General features: G+C 40.5%; 1 protein-coding gene across 4 annotated transcripts in view; it reads left to right on the plus strand.

Moving 5' to 3' along the window:
* Positions 1–299: 299 nt before the first annotated feature.
* Positions 300–19,432, plus strand: part of MAP10 (microtubule associated protein 10) — a 36,604-nt gene continuing 17,471 nt past the window's right edge. The window contains exons 1-3 of one of the 4 annotated variants that reach the window (XM_039379510.1): positions 300–3,131; positions 4,102–4,206; positions 17,162–17,217. In XM_039379510.1, coding sequence (XP_039235444.1) covers positions 300–2,759 — 2,460 coding nt within the window. In that variant the 3' untranslated portion in view covers positions 2,760–3,131; positions 4,102–4,206; positions 17,162–17,217. Of the gene's footprint in view, positions 3,132–4,101; positions 4,470–10,743; positions 10,825–17,161; positions 17,218–19,432 lie in introns of those variants that run through there. The other 3 variants (XM_039379512.1, XM_027721439.2, XM_039379511.1) reach the window with 3 other exon arrangements.

Raw genomic sequence — 19,432 nt, forward strand, 5'->3', positions numbered from 1 at the left:
GTCCCTGGAGGTGTTTAAGGAAAGATTGGACGTGGCACTGAGTGCCATGGTCTAAGTGACTTAGTGGTGTTCGGTCACAGGTTGGACTCGATGATCTCAATGGTCTCCCCTTGCGCTGCGGGGTGACGAGGGGGTTGGCGCCCACGGCACAGCCCGCGCCTCCCGCGATGCGCCGGACAGGGAGCGGGGACGGAGAACAACCGCCCGCGGCGCAACTCTCGCGAGAGAACGACCGCGTCGCCCACGCGCCTCACACCACACAGACAGAGCTCTCGCGAGAGCTGTGCCCGCGGGCCGGCATGGAGGGGCTGTTCGCGCTGGAGCTGCTGGTGGAGGCGGTGCGGGTGGCGGGGCCGGGACCCGCGGAGCACCCGGGACCCGCGGAGCACCCAGCCCCCGCGGAGCACCCGGCCGTGGCGCTGCGCCTCTTGGAATTCCCTACCCTGGTGCTGCGCCCCGCCGCCACCGCGCCGCCCCTGCGGCCGGGGCAGCCCTTCCCCTTCGGCCGCGGCAAGCGCTGCCTGTTCCGCTGGCGCCGGGGCTCGCTCAGCGCCGCGCTCCGCCGCCGCCCGCTCCGCGCCCTGCTTCTGGCGCTGCCCGCTGGGCTCGCCCCGGGGCCCCCCCGCCTCCTCGGCAGCTGCGCCGTCCCCCTGGCCCCTGCTGCCGCCGAGCTGCTGCACCGGCCCGGAGCGCCCGCTTCGTGCGGCCGCCGCGGCCGCTTCGCGCTGCGGGACACCGCGGGCCGCCCCGTCGGGGAGCTGGTCCTGGGCTACCGCCTCACCTGCCTGGAGGCCGGCAAGGAGCCGCCCCCGGCAAGCCCCGCAAGCCCCCGCGCTGCCACGCCATCTGCCACCTCCCCTGAGCCGGGGGACCAGGAAGAGGAGAAGGAGAAGGCGAATGAGGAGGAGGAGGAGGAGAGCGAGGAGCTGGAAGGCAACGTCTTTTGCCCTCCGCTGCTCTATTACAGCCGTGAGCCGGCTGAGCCTCAGCGGCACCCAGCAGCGGCTGCCGCGGCGCAATGGGAGCACGTCGAGGTCAGGAGATCGCAGGAGAAAGACAAGGGCCAGAATCCCCCGGGTCCCAGTGCCGGGCCCTCGTTGCTGCACCCCGCCAGCTCTCGACAGCTCCACAACACCCTGGGGCAGCTGCCGCTACTCAGGGCCTTGCTGGCCGAGCTGTCGGTGCTCACCCACAGCGCTGTGCCTGCTGCTGCTGTCCACCCACATCTTGCCTGGCTTTACCAGGCCCCGGGGGGTGGTGGAAGGGCCTCACGGCCTCCCAGCCCCTCCGCTGCCCTCAAGCCTGCAGAGGCACCTGTGAGGCCTGGTGGGAGCAGTGGAGCTGTGAGCCCCCGATTCAAACAAGGCAGGCAAGAGGCCACCCCACCAGTATCTTCTGGTGCTGGGAGAGGACCTAAGAAAGCTGTGCTCCAGGGACAGCCAGCTGCTGAAAGGAACTGCAAAGCCAAGGAGAACAGACCTCCCAGAAAGAAATTGTTGTATGGGCTGACAAATACACTGAGGCTACGGCTGCAGCAGACCAACCCCGATAAGCTGATAATTCATGAAAGGAGGGAGAAGTACAGAAAAAAGCAAATGGAGATGCTGAAGGAAAGAAGCCCCTTACTCAACAGAAAGCTGCTCAGAAATGCCGGAGAACAGCATGTGGTTTCTTGCAGGCATTGTAGCAAGAGAGACAGTTCAAAGCGGAATAATCAGTTGGATAAAACTGTCCAGACTTCATTAGAAAACAGTGTTCTCTCAGAGTCCATTTCTGTGACAGTAGATGTGTCCCCAGACCTGCAGGAACAGACTATTGCAAGTTTACGGAGGAACGATGCAATTGCAAGCAAGGAACATCCATACAAAGTAACTACAACCCCCTTACCAGAGGAAACTGTGTTAAAATCTGCTCAGGAGGAAAAGTATGCAAAAGCTCAACTCTTAGCAGCGTTCCCATCAGATGCTAATGCAAAGGGAAGTAACGAGGAAGCAATACACTTAATCCATCATGAAACTATGGAGCATGATGACACATCTGTTATAAGTGGTCATAAGCCCAGCCTCAGCAGGAGTGTTGAAAACAACTCTGAATTCATATACTCGGATGACTTTGTTGCTAGTCCTGAAAACACAGTTTATTCCGAAGATTTCACCAGTGCTGAGTGTACAGACTCAGAAGCTCTTGACAGCAGTCCTGAACCTCTGTGTCTTGAAAGCCCAAAGCGAGGTAGGTCAGATACAGAGCCAGAATCCTGCAGGTCTAGAATTTCAAAGACAAGTCAAAAAGCTGAAAGTACTTCAGATCTCGTGCCAGTTCCTTCAGCTTCATCTCCAGTCCAGTCTTCGAGGAAAAACCGTGACTTTAAAACCAGCAAAAGAACTAGTGCTGAATCCTCTGACTCACTTAACCTTGCTCAGATGGAGGCATCATTATTAGATGAAGAGGAGAAAGCCCAACAGATCAGTAAGGAAGAGAACAGGGGTGATCAACATATTAAACAAATATCAACAAGCAAAGAAGTTAAATCTGCTACTCATCTGAATATAGGAAAGGGGCAGACCTGTGCAGAAGAAAAGAAGTCAGTAACTAAAGTTAGCTCTTACTTGCCATCTAACGTGTCTGATCTTGAAGTTAGTGTCCCGGAAAACAGTATGTCAGACAAAAAGGAGGATTTTTTGGAAAAACTACTTGCTCCTAATCAGTACAAAGACATTAGTGAACTTGTAATAAACAAGCTCCCAGGATACACAATGTAATTACAAATTCTCACTGTCTGGATTAAGTTATGATGTTTAAACTTTATGAGGCCTGTTACATGTAGCTGCAATATATACAGGATAATTTAAGACTTTATCATGCACATTTAACACATCAGTGAATTTAGTTAAGAGGTTTCTAAAATAAACTACTATTTGAATCTCTGACAAATGGCTCAAGTGGTACCTACAGCCTGACTTAAGTGTCTTAACACAAAAGTAATCCAAACAGCACAGGAAACATAACTTATTGTCAAAGCAGAGATGAAGACAGAAGCAGCAAAAGCAGTCAGTACCCACAAAACTTGGCCAGGGTAGAAGTTATGCATTGCTACAGAAACAGCCAAGTACAAAATTCCTTCTTAACCAAATGTAAGTTTTTATTCCTCATGAAAATACTTCTGTGCTTCATTTTCTTTACAGGTAGTTACTTAAAACATAAGATTCACAGCTCTATACATTATTAGCTAATCTGTATAATGATATATTTGCTTCCCTGTTCTATCACTAAATATAGTGACCAGAACTAGGTAAGCCCTTTTAGAGTTTCTTAAGTTGAAGTTTCTCATTTAAGTTAGATTTTCCCAATTTTTTATAAAATAGTGTAAGAATTATCGGTGACAGTAAATCTGTATAAATTGGGAGAGTTTAAGAGGTGAATGGAAGTTACTTGACCTTGAAGATAAAAGGTGTGCAAAGAGTAGGGAAGAGCACAGTAAATTTTCAATGCTTCACAACTCCCCGATTGCATTCTCTGACACTGGGGAAAGAGAGGGGGTCAGCACCCACAGTCCAGAAACTTGGAACAAACAAGCGTATTATGTCATGATTTAAAGATTCAAGAATAGGAGGAATTTGCCATGTTCCCTTTTCTGTCAAGATGGTTGAACTATTACTGATGTTTGCTTTTGATTTCTGGTTTGGTTTTTATGGCTTCCAATTTGATCATTGAACTTAATGCTTCTGATTAACTACTGAGGTTTTTTTAGAGCCCATATCCCTATTACAAATTTTAGAGACGTTCTTTGGCTTGAATCTGAAGAGGACTAAAAATTCCTGCCTTTTTAGTCTCTTGTACACCGCTTTCCATTCTCTTTGAGTAGTACATCTGTGTCAGCTTTACATTCCTAGCTACCTCATCAATTAGAACATTTATGCTCAGGGTTAAATGACAGACTTACCCACTCCCCTTTTCCTTATAATTTACAATCTGACTTTTTCCACAACTTTTTTCATTTCCCACTGTAGTTTTCCATGTACTTTGCTGCAAGTACCCATGTTTACACTTCAACATCTTGGAGGGATTTCTTCCTTTCCATCCTACTACATGTTTATTTTGTAGGAATGACAGTACCTCTCCTATTTAAAGTATGAACATCTGTGAGGATTATTCAAGTATCTAGTGTTGACTTCTGAGAACACCACTACTAATATTTTTAATCTAAAGGTAAGCAGCTGAAATTACCCATATATCAAAGGAATCTCTGGCCAGAGCAATTCTTTTATGTTATTTAGAGTGTCTCTTTCATCAGTTACAATTCTAGACCAAAATATTATTTTTACTTTTTCTTCCAATGCCATGGACTTCTTTGATACACATGGATTCAACCTGTCATTTGTAGATGGCAGTAACTCTGATTTTTTTGATGGAATAATGTCTTGCACTTCTTATGGGCAAAACTGTCATTAAAATACAATGCTGACCAACCATTTTCATAGTGTGGCTATTTAAATGAGTTGCTAACACTACAAGTCCATGATTTGAACAACATTATTTAAGAAAAGTTTATTTTAAAAATAAAAGTTTATTTTCAACCCCAAATGGGTTGAAACTGAAGGGCAAATTTCCAGTCCTTTTTCTATCCCCTATCCCATCTTCACTTTTCAATTTCCTGAAGCAAATATGGTAGGAACAATATTTCTTTTGTTTAAATAATGAAACTATTCTCTTTTCAGCTTATTTTATTTGGGATAACATTTCTAATGTTTACTGTGTAATAGCATTTATAATTTTATTGGGAGAATGATGAAAATGCATACTAGGAAGACAATAGGAGACATTACACAAGAACATCGTGCTTACATGTTTTTGTTTTTTTATTTTCAAATATAGACTCCAGGTAGTTAGTATTGCATGGAGAGGTTAGCAGATAGTTTCTACCATCAGGGATAATAATCTTTTCAGATATTATCTATGTTGTGAGAGTAAATGAATTTTTACTCAACATTCAAACAGCAACTCTCAGTCAACAAAAGTGCAAAAGAACTTTTCATCACGGATTTATTATTGAAAACTCATAAACCAATATATTGGCAAGACATATCTGCTAAAGACAAGAGGTTTCTATATGTCAGCCCAACATAACAAAATAGATATGTTTGCTATCGGTACAAAATAAGAAAAAAATTGGCAGCAACAAATTCCATTTTGTACAAATCGTGTAGTAATCTGCACTCAACAACATTATACTAGCTAGCCAATTTTATCATTATAACTTGCATCCTGTACCCCCATTATCAGGTTGTTAACATCAGAGGCTTCATAAGAGATTTCTCTAATGGAAGTATTGTACCATTCTTTCATAAAGACGTAATTTCTAACCTGTGAGGGCTAAATTTCATGGATCATGCTTGTGCAGGGGACATGGCAATATGCTGGGAGAAGCAAATAATAGTAGCATATACTCCACAGTTCTTGCACAACCATCCCAGAAGTAGCATAAATATTTAAGAATACATGGTCTCATTGACTCATTACCTCTAAAAATTTCCTTGCTCCACACCATTAAACAGTAAACTATGATTACTTCAAGTTTTATATTGTTGTAAACTTTAAAACTTTACACTTTACTATAGAGAAATTAAAATGTGAGAAGTAATTACTTAATATTGATCCTCACTAAGCAAAGCCATCTAACTTCTTCCTTTAGACTTGTTACTTTAGCAACATTGCTCTAAATCTGTACAATATTCTAGAAATAAGGTAGATGGGTGGTCAAAACCATAATTTTGTTGCTTAAGTTAAAGGTTGTTAAATCATATAAAACTAAACTTCATGTTTTACAGCAAGACCCAAAATGAGAAATAAACTAATGCATGTACATATTAATTCAGAATTTATGACCCTAAAACAAGTTTTCTATGACTGTTTTTAAGCAGTTATTTCAGCGTCCTATTTATTAAAATGAATTTCGATAGCCAGTACTGTATAACTGATGGTGCAATGAGAAGAGCAGGATACCAAACACTGATGGTTTCTGCCGCTTTACCCCTTCTATTGTAACCTTCCTCCTGCTGCCAAGTACTTCTTCTCAGTCTTAATACTCGGTGACTAAGAACAGTGTTCAGAAGGCCCAGCTAGGCATGTTTCCTCCATTTCTTTATTCCTCAGCTCTCAGTACTCTGATTGGATGACACAATTTCTTTTCTGTTTGTGATTTCTCTGATGATAGTTCCTACTGCCTATTTTACTATTTGTAATCCCTTCATCATTTTGAAAGTCCTTTTCCTCAGTTTCCTGAAGTTACATCCAGGCTCGCTAACTGTGTGATTGAACTTTTGACTCATTCTTACTGCTTTCATTTTTCTAGGTTCCAGTATTTTATGGTGCCTGGTATTGTAATAATTTTGTTTCTCTTTGTATAAGTGCTGCTCAGAGTTAGATGCTGATTGTTATTTAGAAATCTTTGGGACTTTGCTTTCCTTGTCTCATCATTTGTCACCATTTTAATACTTGCTTAGCTTTGATTGTCTAGAAAGAAGTCAAATCATTGAATCTCATATTCACATCCTTAAAAGGTTTTGTTGACTTCTAGGTGCAGGACCTTCACCAGCTCCTATGTAACACCACTCACTCGGAGCTGCAGAAAAAACAGGACTGTGAACATTTGCCCATGGTTATCAGACATCAGGTTTCTCTAGCTCTACCAAACCCTGCCATTAATCCTTTTCTAAAGTTTTGATTTCCAAATTAATCTTTCTTTTAAGATGACTGAGGCCATATCTGCAAGAACAGATGCTGGCTTTAATTTAACATGCATTTAGAGCTAACGGCACTCACATCTGCTATAGCTAAGGTTTGCTACCAGCTGGCTACTTGCATTTTCTGTCCTCGCTTTCAGTCAGTATACTGCTCGATTTTAATTTCAGTTTTGTTCACATTCAGGTTCTTCCCTCATTTTAAATTCCTTGTATGCATGCAGTTCTGTTGTGTTGAAGTCACCCAGACAAGCTGCAACTTCACTGCCTTTTTCTTGTTTGGCATTGACATTCACCTGTATTAAACTGTTTTTTGTTTTGGCTTGGCTTTTATGGTTTCACTTGCCTGAATTTTATATGACAACTGCAATGTAAACCTCCCCGGACTTTACGGAATTGTTTGCATTTTCCCAGAAGGGTAGTCAGTGTTCTCTATTGTTTTCTAGAGGATGAATTTGAACGACTCATGCCGGAGAAAACAGTATTAATCTTCAATCCTGCGGAGACCTCTGCAAGTGATTCATTTACCACTTGTTTAAAATAAAATGGCTTCGCAGAGGAATGGTTAAATAACATTTGAAATACACATTACTCCTAACTCAGTGAACATTTAAAGGATTGGTTCAGGTACAGTTTATACAAAAACCCCTAGCCAAACAAACCCACCCTACCTCCTCAAACAACAGAAAAACCCCACAAAACTAAAATGTTAATTAGAAATATTCAGATGTCTATTTATTCTAATCATAGACATTTTACAAACATTCTGGATGATAGCCTATAAATTTTCATCCATGCCTTCATGTTCTTTATGTATCTATTAACAGTAGGTAGCTAGGTTTTTTAATGGAAGTAAAGGTATTTAAATTATCAAATCCCCTGAAATTCCATGAGAATTAGTCACCTCAAAAAAGGTTGCAGAATGGAAACCCATGCAGAGGACTCTAACCATATTATCTCTTGGAATGCAAAAGTGTTTTTGAAAGTAGATAAGTCATGCCTCAACAAATATTTTCAGAGGCATTTGGAAAGTTTAGTGGTATCATGATTGAAAGAAACTCCCTTGGTGTCAATGAAATTCCAGCTCCTTTTCTCTTGTCTTTAACTGTTTGCAGATTCAGTATTTTTCTGTCTCTTATGCTTATGTACTAAGAATATATAACCTTTGACTCTTCCCTAAGTTTCAATGCCAACAGGATATCCAGAACCATATTTCAGGGACATGTCCCACTGCCTGCCCTGTTGTGCCTTTCATCTTGATGCCTTGCCTCTTCCAGCTTCTTCTCATCACGTATTTCATGCCATCTTTAGAATTCATCTTGCCCTACTTATCATTCAGGAAAACTCCAGACACTTCTCAGACACCTTCACTGATTTGTTCTCATCTTTGATATGAAATTAAAGTTCTGCCCATTGTCTGCTGGGCTCTGCATGGTTTATCCCCTTCCTGCTTCTATGAACCTTAGTTTCCTACTCTCTACCCATTTCTGTGTAATTCTAACTTCACCCGTCTTCAAAAAAAAAATCTAGAAATTGCTGTACATCTCTGTTTCCTTCCTTCATGTCACTCCTGCTCTTTCTGCCTGTGGGTAACTGTATTGCCTGGAGTTCTTGTCCACAGGAATATGCCAGACATAAAATTTAAGACAGAAACCATCGGATCATGGTCTGACCTTCTCTACATTGCAGTCCTTAACATTTCTTATGCTTACTCCTGATTGCTGGTGTCAACACTGGGATAAGACTAAGCTAATAATAATGCTGATCAAAATTTAATGTCATATGTAGTGAAGGAAACTCTTCAGGATACACGGTCAAACCTTGCTAATATCGAACACAATATGAGGGAAACTGATATAACATGGGATGCAGTTCTAATTTTCTTATCCACAACTCTAACAAGACTCAGCAAAAGAATTATTGTAGGTAAGAGAATCTGTTTGTTAGCAGCCTTTTGATTGTTGCAGGTCTCTCATCTCCTGCTGCTTCTGTAATGCTACTCTACAGCCCTCCAGACACTGTGCATTTTTATTTGTACAGTGGAATAGATGCATAGGGTTTCTTCAAAAGAAGCATCCAACCAGTTGTTCAGGGACCTTCAACAGAAAGGCAAGAACCCAAACTCAAGGTACTTCAGTACATTTCCTACATACCCATTCAAAGCCTTTTATCAATAGGAAATTTGGTTAATTTTCAATGAGACCAGCAGATTCACTGACTTGCTGCTTCCCTGGTGTTCATCACTGTTACAACACCACTTTTTAACTGCATTCTTTTTGCAAATTTTTAGCTGTTGATTAAATTCTGTCACATCACACACATGCCATGTGGATTTAGTATGGGTTGATACAGTCAAGGGCTGCATCCAGGAAAGCACTAATTGCAACAGTGTCCTAACTGAAATTTGCCTTCTGTTTTTCTGAAACCTTATAGCAGTACAGTAGTCAGCTAAAGAAACATCCCTTGTCAGCTGCTGGCATTACATTTATATGTCCAGAACAATGAGTCAGGGCCTAACTTAAAGGAGTTTGGTGTCAAGTTGAGGGCTAAGTTTCAGTTGTTCCTCTGAAACTTTATTTGCTTCTTTTAAAGTCTTAAAATGGAACTGAAATTCTGTTTCCCCAAGCTCTGTGAGATTTCTAAAATACAAAAGGGAAGACAAAAACTAATTTTCTAGAAAGTGTCCCTGTCTTCTTAAACACACACCAAACCTAAGCACAGGAAAATTATTCAAGGAATGTTTACAGAAACCATTTGAGAAATATTTCTAAGCACTTTCCCATTCCACTTAGCATACCAAATAATTTGAGAACAGCTTCCTTCACTGTATTTATTACTTCTACTTCTAATCTCAATAGGAAGAACTGTGAAGATAAGCATTTTGTTTTGTTTTGAGTTTAGCAATAATGTAGATCCCAGCAGTCCTGCTTTTACTGGAGCTGTCTCACACAGGTCTGCCAACAGTTCTGCAACTGGAGTAAATACCAAAGTTGCAGATCAGATGTACAGCATAAAGCAGAGTAAAACTGTACTGATGCAATAGCAACATGACTTTGATCCCTGCACTCTGGGTCAAAGAAAGTATGTTTTTCTGGAATAGCCCCATAGGCCTTGCATTTTCACCTGCAGGACATTAAAATGAAGACAGAGAAGAACAGGAAGGAGGGAGTAAGTTTTAGGGATGAGTCCCTCTTGGACAGAATCTAGTTTCATTTGCTTCTCCCCTGGCTAACTTTAATATCACAACTTGTCTTTCAATTACCTTCCTGATTCTACAAGGAAGAATTTGTCTTCTAAGATAATCTGGATAAAAATTACTTATATATCAGAAATTACATTTTTACCATCCCTACACAAAACACAATTTGCTGATCTTTTCTCTTTCTTTTCAGTTTGGGAGTTGTTCTGGACAAAAAGTTAAAAACAAGCACAAAAACAGACACACCATCAAATACCCTTTGATACTGCAATTAAAGACAACAGAGTAAAGCAAAAGCAACCAAAGAAGCAAAGAGGAAAGCCCTGCCACTCTAAGTTTAGAAACCGATATACAGTCACCAGCAGTGACAGGGATTACTTGTTCTCTCTTTTTTATCACTTCCTGACAGGCATTGGGGAACATCAACAAGACTTTTAGGCACATCTGGAGGTTAAGTGCAAAAATGTTTCATGAAGTAAATGAGTTTCTCAAATGCATCAGCTACGAAACCTCCTGTCCCCACTCCAGCAAGTGGTCAGGCAATCCATCAGATACCATATCATGCATTATTACACTCTATTTTCCAAAAGCTGTCGCCATGATTGTCCTCAGTGCCTGTCTCTAAGTAGGCAGCTGGTTCTGTCTTTCAGTACCATGCTCGTTACTCCTGAAGAGACCTAAATAGTTTTGTTCATTTCTGCATGAAACCTCCCCCTTGCCATTTACTCAGAGCAGGCCAGGTACCCGCTCTCAAAAGAATCTTCTGCAATCACTTTATCTCCTATTCCTTCATTATTTCACATGCAGACACAGAACCAGCTACAAGAAAAAGGCCAAGCTACCACTTCTTCACATACATGACCAAAAGGGAAAAGACCTACAAGGACACAGGGAGAGAGGGAAGCAGGGTCCAGCCCATGCCTTCAACTTTAATGGGCTTCAGTGATCATCTTCCCTTTCTGTCATGGATAGGCCTGGAGCTTATGACACAGAGTTCTTCTAAGCCCAGCACAGTAAGTATATTTCCAGGCCCAAAAGGTCCTAAGCAAGAGTTTCAGAAGTATGAAGTGTGTTGATGCACGTCCTCTCAGTGTGTATCCTTTCTTGCCTTCCATAAACCTGTGATAGTCAGCAGATTTTCTTCATGTGTTCTGTTAACATCTTCTACTCTAACCTCCCAGTTTGGGTATCCTGTCCCACAGTCTGCAAGGTATTTGCCTCAGGATAAGCGTTACTTACGTTGCACTTACCGATATGATGAGACTGTGTGATTTGAATTACCTCTCTGATTGGACTACAGTTTTTACAGTCTCAGAAATTCTGATTTTTTAAAAATAAAGCTGTTAGGGTCTTGTGGAAGTTTATTACTTTACATGGATTAGTAAATACTGAAGCAATTCTTTTTACATTATTTAAAGACTAAGATTTGTATAGTAAACATTTGCAAAGTACATGTAGCAATTGTCCCAGTAACATTAGCACAAACATAGTCTGCTGCAATCCAGAACAGAATATGTGGACATAACAATTAGTAACCATCTGGTGACCTGGCACTTGCTGGTACAGGAATGAAATTTTAATTAAGTTGTATTATCAGAAAGTGTAAGTGACAGCTCCCGCTTGAAACCCTAGAGCCAGTAAACTGTCCAAATAAAGAGAAGGATGTCACCTAGTTAATGGTTAGACCACACTGCTTGATTACATACTTCGTAAGTAATGTGCTCCCTTCCCATGTTCTTGGACACAGATGGCTTATGCATTTGGATTTTTAAGAAGAACTGGTCATATGGCAGGTAAATTGGGAATCACACTGCAATTTACTGAGAACAGGACAGTACAATAGATGAATCACCCATTTCCCAGGTTTGACAAGCCAGGACTGCATCTTGTGCAAGATAAAAAGAAAAGCCCAAATGAAAAGCTGTATTCTAACAAGGCTGTGCAGTTAGCACTGCATCTGCATTTGGCTTTTCCTGGAGCTGTGAAACAAAGCTCAGAAGTGCAAGAAAAATTATTCTCTCCTGCCCCAACACTCACCTTACTATCAGTGATTCAGGTGGTGGTCTTCAGGGTCCCAGAATACCAGCCCATCAGCACTGGATGAACAAGCCCCAGATTTCCCATCCTCTCTTGGCCATTGGCAACTATTATTGCTGTGATTGTTTTCTTTAACATTTAGTATATAACACTAAGGGTCTGTCAAAAAAAATATCAGTCACCTCATCCCAAAATTTCTCATCTTTTCTACATTACAGTTGAGTTATAGTTCTAGTTCCATTAAAGACATCAACTCTGCAGGTACTGACCCATGAAAGTTATTACAGATCTCAATTTTGTAGCCAATAAACCAATTTGTGATTCAATCACAAGCACCTGGAGAAGATCTGGTCTGCTTCAACCATCTCCAGTTGTCTAAAACAGAATCAGAATTTACAAATAAGAAAATTAAATCCAGATTGTGACCCTTTGCACTTTGAGTTAATCCAAGAACAATTCCACAGATCCACTCTATTGAAGAGAGTTACAGTCTCAGTCTTTGGAGAATTTCTTCAGTGCACATTCACAATATGCAGATACACTTGACTTTGCAACCTTAAAGTATCCATCAGCTTAAGATGGAAAGTAGAGAATTTCTCTGCATTCGTTTTTAAAACTTCAGCAATTCTCCTCTTTTAGCAGAAGTGACTGCACAGACAGAAATCACTACCATCCTCCACACAACCAAACAATCACAGCCTTTAGATTGAGTGTCATTGCGTGAATATAATATTGGTTATTCTTTATACTTTTGGGGCACGTTGTGTTAAGTAATATATTTTTCACTCATAAAATTATTTCTCACAGACCCTATGATTAGTAAGGCAGCAAGCTTTGTACAAAGAGAAACTATTTTCAATGTTGAAAAACCCAACATAAATTGACTCCACTCCTAAATTCAAGCAAACATCAGTAGCATAATCCTTTTCTCAGAGTAAGCTCTACTCGGAAACTAAATGGCCAAAGTGCTCCCAAGGGCAACAATTAATATTTTAGCCAGTGGATTCATTTGGGGGGACTCTTGTAAATTTAATGAATTCTCCAGTAGTCAATCCATCATAGTCACTAATATGCTGGCAATCTTGCTACTGATAATGTTTCCAATACATTATAAGCTCTCATTTATTGCCTTAAATTTTAATTCAATGAATTCTGCATGTGAGCTCTTCTCAGATGGTGATACTTTGTGCTAATGCAATCATAGATGGGCCATTTGGGAGCATAACAAGACTGAACTTGGTACACTTGGCACAATGTCACTGTGAAGGCAGGACATTTCTCACCCAAGCTTCAGTTCTTTATCTCTTACCTCCCTAATATTTGTGCCTCTAAACTAACATATAATTGGATCTACCCCTTCTGGGCTTCATTTTATGGATTACAGGAAAGCACAGGGGAGAGGTCAGAGTGAAAACTCAGGCTCCGTATGTATTCAGCCAGCTTTTGGACATGAATATGGAAGTGCTGAAATCAGCAGTGACATACAGAACTACAGGCAATAGTGCTTGAAAGACTCAAGAATTCTAACCTATCCCCTTGCCCTAAGGCAAAAATCAACTTGTAACTATATCAGTCCTGACAGATTTTTGTCTAGCTCATTAAAAAAAACCACACCAACAGTAAGAGATTATGCATCTTCCCCAGGCAATATGTCCAGTGCTTAATTATCCTGAATGTTAAAAGTTTTTCCCAGTGTCAAACCTTGGTGTCCCCTGATACGATTTAAGTCCATTATTTTCCATCTTATACACTACAGATAAAAAGAATTTTTTCCATTCCTTTTTAAGGGAGCTTTCTGTGTACTTGCCGTTCCTCTTGGTTTTTCTCTGGACCAAGCAAGCACAGCTCTTTCAGCCTTCCCTCACAGGCCACTGGTCATTCTTGTTGTTTCCAATTACAGCTGCACCCATCTTCCTTGGGACAGTACCCTGAGCTATACACTGTCACTTCTGTGGAAGTTTCCCTAGGACCTAGTAGATAGGAAGCACTACCTTACACATATTTCAGTCTCTCCCTGCTTACAATTATCTGCAAGTATAATACACATGCTTCCTCTTGTATCAATTAGCTGTTAATGAAAAGATTAAGTGTGCCCAGAGTCATAACAGATCCTTACAGTGCCTCAGTACTGCTTACCACCATTTGGTCAGTGACCTGTGGGGAACTGTGCACTGAGAACACAAAACCATGAGAAATTTCATATCCAGAGCATGTTTCTCCAGCTTATCTGCAGGAATGTCAGAGCATCCTAATGTCAGGGCTCATGACATCTATTGATTCTCCCCTATCAAAACTGCCTGTTACATGGTCATAGAAAAAAATAGATTAGTCTGATATAATTTGTTCTTGACAAGTCCATGCTGGCTGATACTCATTTCCTTGTTAACTTCCAAGCACTTACATAATGTTTATGTGATTATTTGTTACAACATTTTTCTCTTGGATTTCAAAAGGAAAACAGTCAAGCAACATGCAGGTAATCAGTAGTAAGGACATTATGTCCAGAAAAACAAATTATGAGTAAGGGAATAAAACATAACTCAGTGGCATATGTCTATAAGCAACCAAAATTCTCATAGGTCAAAGTGCAGTTGAATGGAAAAAAAATACAGAATAAAGGCTTTAAAGTGAGACTAAATAAATCCTTTTATGTTCCTTACTCATCTTTAATCATTGTTAAGGTAAACCCATCAGAACACTTAGTAATGATAGCATTAAGCCATAGCAGTATGATCAGACTCCTTCAAATCCCTGAACGACTTCACCTTAACAGGATAATTTAACCATTATAAAGCTACAAGACATGCAGTTCAAGAAGCTCTAAAGAGAAGTAAGTATTTACATGAGTCAGAATAGAGGTTGTATTTCCACTAATTAGACAATGCATTTCTGTGTAGGCTGGAAACGACTTATGGTACAGATTTCTTACCATCAGTGCTTAGGAAGAAATTTCCTTACAGGTGTAGTCAGGAAGAGCATCAGCTCTTGCTGGTAACAGGAAAACTCAAATCAGAAAGGAATTCAAATGTTTATGGGGACATAGTATTTAGACTATGTCAAAAATAATACACTTAGCAGTGCCAGAGCACAGAGCTGTGCCGTGGTGAATGAACAGCCATGCCATTTAACAGCTTGCACCTCACCAGCTGGCTTTAGTTGCACCCAGCAGCCCTGTCCTACATGTGCAGGCTTGGGCTGGGGGCAGTATGGGCTGGGGGCAGCTCCCAGAAAGCAGACCACATAAGACTGTCCCTGTATAGAAGAAAAAGAATCTGAAGATGTTGAAATGATCACGACTCTGCCACTGGGCTGGAAGATGGAGTAAATACAGCCTGTTGTATTTACTGTTAGATATGTAGCCTTGGAGATCAGCCTGGAAACAGAAAAGGTTTCCCAAAGTGGTATAAAGCACCTCACTGAGAATTTGGGACAAGCTCAGAGCATGTCTCTACCCAGTCCCTCAGTGCCATCTCAATGCTGTACTTTTGGTTTAGCCTGGAAGTAGCTTGCTCTCTGCTCACCACATCAAAAGGCCAGGCTGGGCATCCAATGGTTCATACGGAAAGGGCAGGGAAAAGGACCCAAATCCTTACAAGCCTTGCCCATGGATCCTAGTGCCTGCCTGGGTAGAGTAGTATACCTCCCTTTTTTTCCCCATTCAAGAACTGCATATTGCTCTTCAGCTTATGGGAGATCCCAGTATGCAGTCTAGGAGAGATTGGTATAAACCCATTTTCCCTATGAGAGCATATCTCAAGTGATCTTTCTTCCCAAAAGGATAGGGCCCCTCCAAATCCCAGATTTCATGGTAGAAAGTCATGAATGTAGCTGGAAGAGCAAACATTGCATGTCTTCACGTGAACTTGAGAAATAAAGCAGAAGGTGAAACTAAAATGTTCATGCTTCCGGATCCCACTGTCTCCAGTCTTCACCTCTTTTTGGATCTGAAACCTCCATAACTCCTCTTCATTCCACCCAGTAGAACCAATTTACTTAATCATTGATTTGAACCTCCCTCCACTATTTCCTTTCACTTTTGTATCCCTTGATTACATTTTACCTTCTTACCAACATTTAAGGATTCTGTTTTCAAAACTGTACAAGTGTTCTGAATTTTCACAGGTGGACTCAGATTATATTTCCCCCAGATAAAAAGCTGCATCATCCTTTTTAATTTTTAAAACTGTTTGGATTCAAGACTGCACTGAGTCACACACTTCATGCAAAAGACAGAAGCTTTGCAAAACTTCTGAGTTTTACATTCATCCATTTTGACCACGCAGTCAGCACTTTCATGCCTAGAAAATAATTTTTAAAGAAAACATTTTCAGTTTATTTTTATCTGAAAAACTACTATGTATTAAGCACCAGTATGAGTAAAGTTGAGTGACAGACAAGTTGATCAAAGGCAAAAATTAAGTTTTATGTCTCAGCAAACACTGGTGGAGTCTATAAAACCTGAAAGAAGATTCTTCAGAGTGCAAGGAGAGTGTATTTCAAAAAATATTTTGGTTTTTTTTTTTTAATAATCCAACATTTCATCAATAATATTGTTAAGAAAAGCATATGGCACACAACAGATGGACTAACATTTGCATTTCAGTAAAGGAATAGAGCTTTAAAAGTTATGGACATTAAAACCAGCAGCAGAATTTGCAAAGCCAGAACAGAACTGCAGCATGCCTTTCTTCATTGCTTATGCATGACTCCAGCTTTAGCAGGCTTAATAAATCATTCTGAGCCTTGTATTCATACTGAAATTTTAAAAAGATCTGTCAAATAGATAGTTCTTTAATTCTGTATTTAAAATTAATTGTGCTTTAACCAACCAAAATGTATCCTTTAAATACACACTTAAACATGGAACTATCAGAGTAGGAACTGCAATTTTTAATTTTAAATATGCCCCACTATGATATCTGTCCATTCCTGTTTCACAGTAAAAAAGACAGTACTACCCATAAGTGTACTTTGCATTTTCTGATTCAGTTTGATTTCACTGTTCATGGATAATTCATTAGATGTGATGCAAGAGCTTCATATGTTTTTTCTTAATACCTTCCCTGTAGAAAGCTATTCCACAGCAGCTGTGTTAGCACAGAATACATTCCTGTGATGTGCTCTTTTTTCCATGGTCCAGGATAAGAAATTAACTTCTGACTCTAAACTTGGTTTCTGTTCTCAAAAGGGTGAAGTACAATGAGCCAAACTGAAGCCGATTTGCTCAAGTGGTTTGGGATTTCAGTAAGTATTGCTTTAAGCATGGATATAGAGCTTATAATACAGTTCCTGTTACATTATTCAGGCTTGAATCTACTATAGAAATTGAATTTGTAACTTGTAAACAAAAGATTAAAAAATTCTTTACTAAGTCAGATTTCCCAAGTGCTTGGATTGGACGCTCCTTGGCAACAGCAAGAGCTTTGCCTTCTGAGTTACTCTCCCTTAGGCAAAAAGAGATGAGTTGCATGCTTTTACAGTGTGGAGATATATTCATTTGATGTCAAGTTCTAGCTGGAACCTATCAGATTTAACAACAGAAGCAACTTTGAATTCCAGGAGTAAGTCCTTACTTAGTGCAAGCAAGGAGGAAGGGAGGTGCAGATCTCAATGTTACAGATTGGCAACAACAAGGAGAATCTGTCATCTTACTAATACATTTAATAAGCATATTTTTCAAGTCAGTTATTCTTAGATTAATTTCCTTTGGATGCACCACATTTAAAGGTGTTAGCCCTCAGAGCTAAGAGGTTGTAAGAAGTTGTAAATTATGGAACAGATCTCCCTTCAACAGAGGACAAACTGGAGAATTTATCACAGAGCTAGAGCACAATGAAGCCTGTCTTTCAAAGATAAGCTGAAAAGACCTTTCCATTGGGAACTAACCACTTAGTGAAATAATGATATACCAAGTTTTAAAACCTGTTTTATCTGGGACTTCACAAAGTGGCTGTACGGGGTGTAACTAAAGGTCCAGTAAAAACTCTAAGAATAAAGGTCACATGTACAGTTGCCCTTCCTCAGTGTACTCCCAGCCTCTGCTGGATGCATTGGCCCAACAACACATCCTCACAACATGCTGATGATTCCTGCAGTGCTAAAGTAATAATTTCAGCCAGCTGCACCCCAGACACCCTTGCTCCATCCTTTTATCCTGTGGGAAAGCACACATGGGATTCTCTCGGATCCTGCTGACTTCCTTTATTTTCCAAGGGCCTGTGGTGGAAATACAGCTCTTCTTCCAAAAGAGAGATGGCAAAAGCAAAGGATGATTTACAACATACACTTTAGTTACAATTTTGGAAAAGAAATCATATCAGGCCAACTAGATTATAGCACTGGAAATACTTTCAGGCTGACCTAATGGTCAAGTTACCCCAGATCAACTAAGAAGGATTATAAGTTTAAATTAAGTTCTTTTAAATGATAGTTATTGCCCTCAGCAATCTACACAAACCATTACTCAGTCATTATTTCCAGTGCCACTAAGGTGAACTTTGGAGCTTGAGACCACCATATGGATGCTGGATGAACCCAAAGATATGTTGGAAGCCTCTTAGTAGCATCCTTTTTGGCTGTCTTGGCTGATCAAGGATGGCACCCCGTCCATCTCTCAGGTGCCAAAGGCATGGGCACACAGTTAATGTTATTTTTCTAACTCGCTGATTCTTTTCTTAAGCCCCTTCACTGGCATTGGCAATGATGAACATGCCAAAAGGACAATTGCTTCTCCACAAGCTCAACTGAACATGCTCTCTTGAAAGCAAGAGGAGCTCATTTATATGGATCAGCCAAGCAAATGAAGACCTGGAGTTACTGACAGCGTGCTGGTTTTAGAATAGCTGCTGGCAACATGAAGGCTCAGTGATCAAGCACCTCTATCCCATGTTCCCATAATGCCCCAACTTACTGTGAAGTTGTGAAAGACTGTGAAATGTTGCAAGACTAACCAAAGGGGAAAACAGATCACTAGGCCTTTAAAATGTCTTCATTTTTCTCTGTTATTCAGCACTAGTTATACAAATAGGCAGAATATATAGTTTTGCCAGTTTCTTTTAGCCCCCTGAGAGTCTCTTCCTATAAAAAGACATTTATTTTTCCCTTAGATACCTCAGAGTTCAGAAACAATACAAGTTATTCATCATTGTCAAGTTTTGAGCTTCTTCCTCTTTACAATAGATTTTCAAACAATAAATATTCATTTATTGACCTAGAAAATCTGACTTTTTGCAGGCTTTCTCACACATGGCAACAAAATCAAATACTGCATTTTCATCTGCGTATTCTCCACCCTCAAATATCCATCCTCTAAAAATACTACAGGTAACAATAGTAATAATAAAAAAGTAGTCTGAAAAATAATTCAGATCCTTGTGTAACCTTCAACAAATCAAGGCAGAAGGGTTACTGTGGGAAAGGCATTAGACCATGAGGGGCCAAAACCAGGGTGGATGGGATA

The sequence above is a fragment of the Pipra filicauda genome, unplaced genomic scaffold (assembly GCF_003945595.2).
Source record: "Pipra filicauda isolate LSUMZ 115617 unplaced genomic scaffold, ASM394559v2 scaffold16_size7369187_pilon, whole genome shotgun sequence".
Lineage (NCBI taxonomy): Eukaryota > Metazoa > Chordata > Aves > Passeriformes > Pipridae > Pipra > Pipra filicauda.